The 10,967-nt window shown below is 35.7% G+C and overlaps 1 protein-coding gene across 1 annotated transcript in view; it reads left to right on the forward strand.

Moving 5' to 3' along the window:
* Positions 1-8,869, forward strand: part of LOC135848430 (uncharacterized) — a 96,895-nt gene extending 88,026 nt beyond the window's left edge. Inside the window, exon 3 of the mRNA XM_065368332.1 lies at positions 6,723-8,869. Coding sequence (XP_065224404.1) covers positions 6,749-8,869 — 2,121 coding nt within the window. The 5' untranslated portion in view covers positions 6,723-6,748. The remainder of the gene's footprint in view (positions 1-6,722) is intronic.
* The last annotated feature ends 2,098 nt before the right edge of the window (positions 8,870-10,967 follow it).

Genomic DNA, 10,967 nt, shown 5'->3' on the forward strand with positions numbered 1-10,967 from the left:
CATCTGATTTATTTTCATGTATATTTTTTCACGTTCTTATTTTACTGTTTTTTTTTCCATTTCATCTCCTTTTTTTCATTTACATTTTTTGTATCTGTCATTGTTGTTCCATTTTTCTTGTTTTTCTTTTTTTATTATTTCATCTGATTTGTTTTCATTTTTTGTTCCAATTTTCTTATTTCATTGTACATATTTTTTTCTCGTTCTTATTTTTCTGTTTTTTTTTTTCATTTCATCTCCTTTTTTTCTTTTTTCTTTTGTATCTTCCATTTTTTTTTTGTTTTTTTTTCTTGTTTTGTAAAGTCTTAGATCATACGGCCAATGTAGGGACATAAATACATAATAAACACCTAAAGAAATAATTTAATCTAAGCATCTACTGTATACCTACGCTCTGATAATATAATTCACCGGATAGCTGAATTGCATTGACTGAGACCTACGCTTCACATATAACCGTCTATAATCGCTCCTAAGAACTATCATAGGGGTGAATTAGCACCTAATGTAGGGGTCAGAACTCTAATAATTTACCTATCTATATTTATTCATTTAGCGCCTAGATAAATATAATAAAAGAGCAACAACACCTACTTAGATACTCCGTGTATTCGATGTAATTGTAATACACACCATATAATTACGCCACAAATAATAGATATGATTAATTATTTGTATCTTAATATTAATGGTAGAATAAGTTCATATTTATGTAAATTATGGAAGAAGATATTTACTTACAACCATTGTTGTTTATAGCCCGAGGGTAGTATTAGCAATTAATCGATTTAAATTCTTATTGACAACAAAAGCACACTTTAGCAATTATTGAAGCTGGGTTTAACGCGAGATGATCAGGCTCGACATGTGAGATTATTTCAGCTCACCCACAACGACGCGGACTAATTCTAATCACCTTAGCAAGAGTAGATGACAGAATTTCAAGTCTGGAAGACAAGTTGGAAGTGATGAGAGCATCTCGATCTCAATGGCTCGATGCTACATCTTGCCATCTCTTAATTAATCGCGTCACTCCCATCTCAAGTAGGGGTATCTCATTTATGAGTACTTCTACACATAGACAGGAAGGGAGATAGGATGTATGGCAACACGTAATGTCGCAAGTATAGACACTGGACCTGCGGAGTAAGACAACCAACTGGCAGCCATCTTGCCAAAAAAACCTGTGTAGAGCCAATTTCTCCCGCTGAGTGCTCTTGGCTGCGCTGCTGTCGATTTCTTGAACAAACTACATGCAAAATACAGCGCAGCCAAGAGCACTCAGCGGGAGAAATTGGCTCTACACAAAACTCACTACCGTCCCTTTCCCCCGTTGCCTGCGGATTGAAGTACAGCGCAACCAAGAGCATTCAGCGGGATAAATTATCCCTACACAAACTTTCTTTACCGTTTCCAATCCCCTCGGCCTGCAGTTGGTTGTCTTACTCCGCAGGTCCAGTGTCTATAGTCGCAAGGCATGATGTCCCCTCACAGTTTTTCTCATTTTTCTGTTTTTTCTTTCATTTTTGTATTTTTTTCCACCAATATTTTTTTTTATAAATCCTTCCTCATGTACAGACACGTAATGTGCAAAGTGTTCATTTTCGTAGTTAGATTTATGGTCGGAGGGGGAGAGGGCAAAACTCTACCGAGGGGGTGCAAATGAAAAATGAATGCAATTTTCGAGCTATGCGCGAAATTGTAGACCACTTTGATAGGTCATGTTCAAGTTTTCAAATCCATGTTCAAACATAGTCTTGAGAGGGGGGAGGGGTTGCAGATTGAATGAAAACTTTTGAAGCAAAAATATTCCCAAGCAACGAATATGAGATTCATTCTGATTGCGTACACATAAATCCTCAGTATCGACGAGTCGGTTAAATTTTTTTACCCAATTTTTAAACTCATTTACGTAGTTTACTATGGACAAATTATTGAGAATTCTTGGAAATGGTTTATTTTTACTGCACATCTACAATCTACATACATTGATATTTCTACAAAAAAATTTCAGTCAGTCGCAAAGAAATTTTTTCGAAATTCTACAAAAATAGAAAATGACTTATTGAAATTTTAAAGTCTGATTGAATAAAATGGCAGTACACATCGGTAAAAAGCAGGATTAAAGGAAGATTAGCTGGATGAGCAGCACTGTTGGACTCCCTGAAAACGTTTTGTGAGCAATTTTCTGTCAAGGGTGCATATTTTCTGAGAAAAAAAACACAACTTCTGCTGAACCTATTGTTTCTTGTATCTGAGTATCTCTCGTCCGAATAAAGTCTTTTAATTGAGTCTGCTAAGAATACGTGGGTATCGCATGAACTTTTTAGGTAAAAAAAATCAATTTTTAGTACCTGTTAAGTGATTTGATTCAGTTATTGGATTTTCGAATTGAATCGAATATCGATCGAAAATCACGGTTTTATCGCAGGCGAAAATGGCTTCTTTTTTCGCAGCTAATAAATTCGAAGGCAGCCTGAAAAGGTAGTGTTATTCAAAGGTGATTCGTTGTCGACTTTCATGCATGTGCACCTGTATGCATGCTTTTTTACTATTGTTTTTCCTCTGGGTTGTTCTTTTATATCAGAAATCACATTAAACTCAATGAACAAGATGAAATTTTAAATCACTTTTGGAAAATGTAAGTAAGTATACATACGATTTTTAAAACCTGAAAGAAATTGTTGGAATTCAATATTAAAAACAAAAACTGGGTTAATTGTTTTTTGTTTCGTAGTAGATCGAAAGATCAAGCAAAAATTTATCACCTGCCAAAATTTCAAGTGCTAAAGTGGGGTTTTCGATTTTTTGGTGAATTTTTGAAAATCAAATTTAGTCCAAAAATAAGGGGAAAAAATCAAAATTTTACCGAATTGACCAAGAAAGCTGAAATTTGGGATACACCCTATTTTCGACATGCCAAATTAATTGGAAACTGTTTCAAACCGTTTTGAGCAGTTCTGGAGCCTCCAGCAGATTTTTAAAACTCGAAATTCCCACAAAATTTCACCAAAATGGAGTTGGAAATCTGAAATTTATTTTGCAAACTAATTTCAATACGCTACGAAGTAAACTGCAGGGGGCTTTCAAGTCGTTTTGGAGTCTCCAGCGACTTTTTGAGAATTACTGGAGCCGCCATCAGATTTTTTACCCTTTAAATTTTTACAACATTTCATCAAATGGAGATGGAAAGCTGAAATTTACTCTACACTCCAATTTTAACATCCTCTGAAGACGACTTCAGGTGGGTTCAAATCACTAACTGTTTATTTTTAGTCTAGTCAGTTGTCAAAAGTTACATATTAATTTTTTGTTTTGCGTATCCGATGTCTCTCCGCCCTGATTAGATCGGTTAATCGAGGTTCTACTGTACTAAGAACAGAACCTTGAGGAACTCCATTTTCTATTTCAAAGGATTTTGAGTAAGTGTTATGTAGGTGGGCTCCAAGAGTACGATTTGTTAGAAAGTTTTGAATAAAGTATAGGTGCCCACAAATTCTAAAGAAGTGTAATTTTTTGAGAATTTTGTAGCGCCAAGCTGTTATCAAATGCTTCTTTCAAGGTTGAAGAATACTGAAAGTACATTAATGTATTCTTTATTTTAAAAAGCAGTGTTCCCAGTGTTAATTTCATTTTGTAGATGTATTTGCTCAGCTCTTTAAACATTTGATTTTTTTATTGCTGAAAATCTAGGCGAGTTGTTGCATTCGCTGATTTTCGATTGAAAAATTTTTATTTTTCGTAGCTGTGCAATCTTTTTCAAAAATTTCGTGAGCTAAAAGCGAGAGGCACAATCACAAAAACAAGAGTGTATGTTTCATTTTTAAAATGATAGCCAGAAAAATGGCATTTACCGTAAATTCGTTGAAAAATTGGTGGAGGGGGGAGGGAGATTTCTTTCAATTTGTTTCACTCTTAAAATCATAGCACGAAACATGGTATTTCTCGTCAATTCGTTGACAAATTGGAGGGGAGGGGGATTTTTTTCACACGTTCGTCTACACATTGGTAAAACATCTCAAAAACACAAAAATTTTCATTTTTTAGGTTTCTGATGGTATTTTTGCAATAGAGGGCCTCCAGTGACTTTTTGAAAATTACTGGATCCCCCAGTCGATTTTTGAATCTTGAAATTTCCCCAAAATTTCATCAAACGGAGTTGGAAAGACAAAATTTACTGTGGACAATTTTGTGTCATTTTTTTTAAAAACATATGTTTTTATAAAACCGTTGGATGCTCCAAAACAGACTGAAACTGCATGCAATCCATCTCGGAATTGATATCAAAAATATGTTATACACCGAATTTCATCTTTTTAACTCAAGCGGATGCGGAAGGGCAATTTTTTTAATTTTCAAAGAAGTATGAAATCTATTGACAAAAATATTTTTCAGACCGGAGTACGCCGATTTTGAAGAAAAAAAAAACTAGTACCACATGAAACATGTGGGTACTGGGTAGGTCCAAAAAGTAGCTTTGGATTTCCAGCTCTGTTTGGTAAAATTTTATGAAAACCAGCATTGAAAAATTTACTGAGGCTCTATTAATTACAAGGAAGTTGCTGGAGGCTCCAAAACGAATTAAAATCTACCTGTAGTCGACTTCATAGCGTGTTGAAATTAGTTTACAGAGTAAATTTTGGTTTTCCAACTGCATTTGACGAAATTTTGTGGAAATTTTCAATTTTTAGAAATTTCTTGGAGGCTCTAAGAATTTCCAAAAAAGTTGTTGGAGGCTTAAAAATGACTCACCAGCAGGCGACTTGATAGCGTGTCAAGTTGGAGCACAGTGTGAATTTCGGAATTCCAACTTCATGTTTTGATGAAATTTTGTGGAAACTTCAATTTTTCGAAAATCTGCTGGAGGCTCCAGAACTGCCCAAAATGGTATGAAACCATTTCTAGTCGATTTAGTTGGTCGAAAAAATGGTATAGGTATCTCAAATTTCAACTTTGTGGGTCAAATTGGTAAAATTTTGAGTTTTTCCTTCATTTTTGATTTACTTAATGTAAAGAGCATATGTGAGTAAGATGGGCGAATCGGCCCCCGGCACATTCAGTGATTAAATTTTGGTGGTAGGTAGGTACCATCAAGATACTTTAATCCGCCAAATCATAGACCTGTATCTTGAGTGCCTCTTGAGTAATGGGCTAATTACTCAAAACGGCCTCAGACCTTTTTCTTCAGATTGGCTCGACCGATTTTTTTCAAACCTGGACCAATGTGTAGCTATACACGAGGGCTTCCATGAAAAAATTTTGAGCTCCCCTCACAATTTCTCCTTCTCAAATATTTGACTCAAAATTTGAGTGCCTTCCTTACCTATGAAGTACACTCGGCACACTTTTTAAATTCACGTTTTTAGATACCTTAGTGACTCAAGAGTAACATAATTATACCTATTTTTTCCAAAATTGTATCTCATTGGGCACATGGTCAAAAGCGAGGGGAGAACCAGTCATATTGAGCAGAAAAAGGCCAAAAAGGACAATAATCGTGAACTCAACTGAGAGGCTTGAATAGTATAATTATTCAACAGATACTCATTTTTTCGAGTCATGAAAATAAATCATTACCAATGAGCGATAAATACGCTGGGCCCTCAATTAAGCTGCTGTGAACCCCCTCCACTCTTTGGGGGGGGGGGCAGAACGATCAATGCAATATGGGTGTCATTTCCATATGGTTTTAACCTGCTGAGCACGAATATGATGTTAATTCTTCTATTACACGACCCCAAGCCAAATGAGCCTCGGATGGGGCACTGTAACCCCTCCCCTCCTCCTATTTTTTTGAGTCCAGATCTTTTAAGGCAATCTTAATTACTCAACAGGTACCTACTCATCTTCTCTAGTCACCAAAAAAAGATTGTTACTAAGATGCAATAAATCTATTGCCCCATAAATTGAGCGGTTGTACCACCTCCCCTATGGGGGATTGGGGGGGGGGTCAGAACGATCAAGGCAATATGGGTGTCATTTCCATATGATTCGAACCTGCTGAGCACGAATCCCCAGGTCATATGAGCCTCGGATTGGGCACTATAAAACCCTTCCTCTCCTCTAATTTTTTGGGTATCAGATCTTTTTAGGCAATAAATTTTTAGGATAAAAAACTTATCCATGTCAAAATAAGAAAAATTTTTTAAAAAAATGAAATTTTCATGTTTTTATATCCTTTACTTATTTCTTGGATTTGCTTCATTTCATGCAGAAAAGCACCAAGTGATAGTTCTGGCCCCTACCCTTGGAGTTCTAAAAATCTCTATGCAATGAGACAAACATGGTTGGTTAACGAAGAGCGATTTCCTAGAAAGCCAAGGGGTTATTTTGAAAAATCCCAATACAGGGTTTGAAAATTCAAAATGAAATAATTTTTTTTTTCAAATTTTGTTTTTTGATTTTTTTCTACTTTGGTAACCTCGAGATCGGAAGACCAACATTGCTTGAGGTACCGATGGAAGTTTTTTCAATTTTCCATTTTTGAACAATTTCTGCCAACTTTGAAAGATGTCACAGGAGGTAACCAAAACGTTATTTGCGAGTACGAGGCAGGAATTTCCTCGAAAAGAGAAAGAAATTAATATTGTATGTTGAAACAAGAATTAAACATTGGGTATTTTTCCAAGTATCTACTACAGATAACGCTTCTTTATTAGTTCACGTAAGCAAGTAGTTCGCATACTTTTCTCGTTGTATTAATTCAATAATTACTATTCCAGGTTGGTGTTGAAATCGAACGACGTTTATGAAAATGGCTGGAAACACTCCCAAGGTGTACGATCTCTTCCATCCAACCCCAGTACCATTAAAAGAACTGGCAGCGATCACCGTAAGTCTTCAAATATGGCGTTCTGAACTGAAGAAATTACGTACAAGCTGTATAAAGGAAAAATTTGATGCATTCGAACATGCTACGTGTATTTCTTTGGATACTTACCTGCCTGATTTACCAACTGACATTCGCGATATGATCGAGGAGGATGTCAAGGAACTGGGCTGGTCAATTGGCTGCTGGGCTATGGATCATTACAGAAAAGTGATCGATAACAACGGTCCGCGAGACTTGAGCGCACGAGACTACTATTACGTTTTGAAATACTTCGATGATTTTGTATGCGATTACGACGGCACCATTCATTATGTCAGGACAGCCAAACGATGGATGCAATGCACCAGTAATATGCTCGGTTTAAATGGTAAATTCTCTATCGCTTGTTTGTACTGTTTCGAAGACGTCATCAAAGAAATATGGCCGTATGTATCGAAAAATACAGTCTGGGATAATATCGACCACTCCGATAATCCGATACTGTATTATTGGATTCACTACCTTAGAAATGATTTAAGTGGGATAAAAAACCGTAGAGGTGATTCTGTCTATGAAGCGGTGTTCTGTTTGTTCAGCAAAGACAAGCTTTGTCCAAGACCAGCATTGGATTACTTCTGGGATCGTATTCCTTTGGATGGTCGAATGCGACCGGTTAAAAAATTATTGAAATATCACCTGGAATTGTTCGTTCGGTGCATTCTACCGAAACTAGATAATCAACTGCTGCATAAATTCATCACCGACTACGGTATTGAGTTAGTACACTCTCTGTTTTGTGATGAAAAATACGACGAACAGGTGGTTATAAGGACTTGGTTGTACGTTAGAAATCACATGAACAAGGATGTATTCAGCTTTCTGGTTCAGAATATGCTCGAAACGAAGATTTTGTACGCGAGCGATGATTTTTGGGGAACGGCTCGCGAAGACGACAGTTTAGCGTATTTGGCTCGTGAAATATGGAATAATGCTCCGCATAATTTGAAACTATCGACGATTCGAGCAATTATATCGAGCAGTCAATTGTTTGCAGACCTGGCTAAAGGTTTCGATTGTGATCCGAATCCAAAAAACGCCGATTTCCTATTGACCATTATCTCCGACGCAGCCATCGAAGACAGGAAGAATTTATTCTGGCTACGCAGCTGGCATCATTTGATCGCAATTTATGCGGGAAAAGATTTGCAGCAGATGATGAAACTTTGCTTCGAAAATGACGACGAAATCGTTCAGTTCAAAAAAGAAGTCATGGCTGTCAGTCAATACGTAAGCAGCCACTGTTTCAAATTACTGGATTATTCGCATTTCAATAAATTGAAAGACTTTATAAGTTTCTTATACCCTGAGACGCAATCAGCGATCGATTTCAAACGAAAAATACTCCAGTCAGTTTATCTCCTTGAAGATTTTACCGAAGAAAACGCCCTCGCCAGCAGCGAAAAACTACGTAGTCGTTTTTTCGAATTATTGAATAGGGCGGAATTCGACGAATTGAACGACTTCTTGAATTTCTTATGGCCCGAAATGCGAGAACCGAGAATTTTCAAGCAACGATTACTCCAGTTGGCTTTCCTCTGCCAAGATTGTCAACTTGATGATTCGATTATGGATAAAATTGAAAAATTCAACGGATTCATCGACGATACTTTTAACACCGTTGAACTGTCCAACGATTTTAAAAATCAGCTCGCGTCGTCGCCTTCAATTCAGGATCGTCTAGCGGGCTTTGCTCATTTATCTTGTAATTCAGAAAAGATAATGAAATTCGTTGACACGTTTGTCCTGCAAGAAGAAGCTTTGATGCAGATCAAAATGCGTATAAGAGATGCATTAAAAGAACGTTTCTCCAAGGTTTATAAATCAGATAAATTCGAGTTACACTTACCGTTTGATATATCTGACCAGTTTTTATTGTGGTGTTTTGGAAATGACGAGGAAGTTGCGAAGTTTAAGCTGAGCATTGGTCAAAAACCCAAGGATCAAACTGAACCCATGTTAGTTGATTCAGACTCAGCGGAACTACCTAAGATATTCTAGGACTGTAATTGTATCAAGGTAAATTTTCTCAATTCTTTATTATCTATTGATTAAAGTAAGTTTCGTTTAATAAAGAAATCGAAAATGTTTTTCTTAATAACGATTCAATTATTCACACTTAAGATTGCGTTCGTTGATAAATTTACCTTTTATTTTTTAAGATGGAAATTTAATACTTAGAAGTTTGAGTCCAATTTTTCAGGTAATTTCACGATTTTTTAATGATTATTTTTAGTGTGAAATTACGATTGTGTCGAATTAGTTTCATTTTTAATCAATGAAATTGCTAAGTCTTACTTTTAAGGTAATTTCACGTTTTTTATTCTTCAATTTTTTTAGTGTGAAATTACAGCTTTCTCGAGTTCATTTTATTCTGATTTGTGATTTTTTAAAAGACATATCGTATTGTAATTTCATAATACTTTCCTACCTACCTACCTATTTACTAAGTAATTTTGTTCATTGTTCCTTCGGGCTACTCGATGATTCGTCGAACTATTGCCTCAGTGATTTTGTTTGTTTAAACTTAGAGTACAATTATTATTGAGCATAATGATGTCTTGTTTTTATTATTTGATATTGTTCTGAAACCTATTACGACTGACATATTCCGCTATATGACAATAGAAATGATAACACCTCCCCTCCCCCCACCATCCGATACTCTGGGATAACTTTTTTCTCGAAGGGGACGTCCTAAGGAACATTTTATAGCAAAATTGCCAAAAAAAAAAAATTGGCTATATTAATCGCAGATTGTGCTTTCCAACGTGGCACTGGCATGAAAACATAAGTTTCTAAAAACCCCGCTGCATATGTTTGCTCCAAAACGGATTGAAACTGCCTTGCAATCCTTCTCTGAATTAATGTCAAAAGTAGAATGTGAACTGAATTTCATCTTTCTACCTCAAAAGGAGGCGGAAGGGTAATTTTTCAAATTTTTTAAGAAGTATGAAGATGAACCTATCTATTTTTCAGACCAAAATACACCGGGTACCATATCGACCAAGTAGCTAGAAGGTTCTAAACAACTTGAAACCACCTGCAGTCGACTTGACATCGTGTTGAAATTGGAGTCCATAGTATTTAGATTTTGGATTTCCAGCTCTGTTTGGTAAAATTTTATGGAAATTTCGAGCATTGAAAAATTTACTGGAGGCTCTAGTAATTTCCGAAAAATATCTGGAGGCTCGAAAACGATTTGAAATCTACCTGCAGTTGGCTTCATAGTGTGTTGAAATTAGTTTACAGAACAAATTTTGGCTTTCCGACTGCACTTGATGAAATTTCCACAGTTTCAAAAATATGCTGGAGGCTTCAGAATGACTTGAACTCGTTAGCAGTTGACTTGAAAGCGTGTTTAAGTAGGGGTGCAGCGTTAATTTCGGATTTCCAACTTGATTTAATGAAATTTTGAATTTCGAGTTTCAAAAATCTGCTGAAAGCTCTAGAAGTTTTCAGAACGGTTTGAACCGTTTCCAATCGATTTGGCTGGTCGAAAATATAGTTTATCCCAAATTTCAACTTTCTAGGTCAATTTGGTAAAATTTCGATTTTTCCCCTCATTTTTGGCCTAATTATAAATTTGTTTTTCAAAAATTCACCAAAAATCAAAAAATGCACTTTGGCACTTGAAATTTTTGCTGTTGATAAATTTTTAGACTAAATCAATCGTGAAATTATTAGATTGAAAAACCATTAAATTTAAAGTCCAACATGATAATGAACAGTTCAACAATTTTTTTATCAATTTTCGGGAGTGAACGTGCACCAGCGTCTTAAAATTCAGCGCGTAGTGGATCACAGTATTGAAAACTGCTGATAAGAGATCTTAACTATTAGAATCTTACTCAAATTGGAAATTCGGTGGGTCTGAAGATGATAAAATTGAATACAAGCTCCTTCAAAAGGAATATAAAAAATTGATCAATTGAGCAAATATAGAATCAAACTCTCACAAAGTTGCAATCTCAAATAATATCTGCAAAACTACATGAAAGATAATAAACTCATATCAACCATACAAACAAACCATTGATCATATTGATCATATTACATTCCAAGATACCAAATATACCAACTCAGCTGATATGGCTAG

This window comes from Planococcus citri, chromosome 5, assembly GCF_950023065.1.
Source record: "Planococcus citri chromosome 5, ihPlaCitr1.1, whole genome shotgun sequence".
Taxonomy (NCBI): domain Eukaryota; kingdom Metazoa; phylum Arthropoda; class Insecta; order Hemiptera; family Pseudococcidae; genus Planococcus; species Planococcus citri.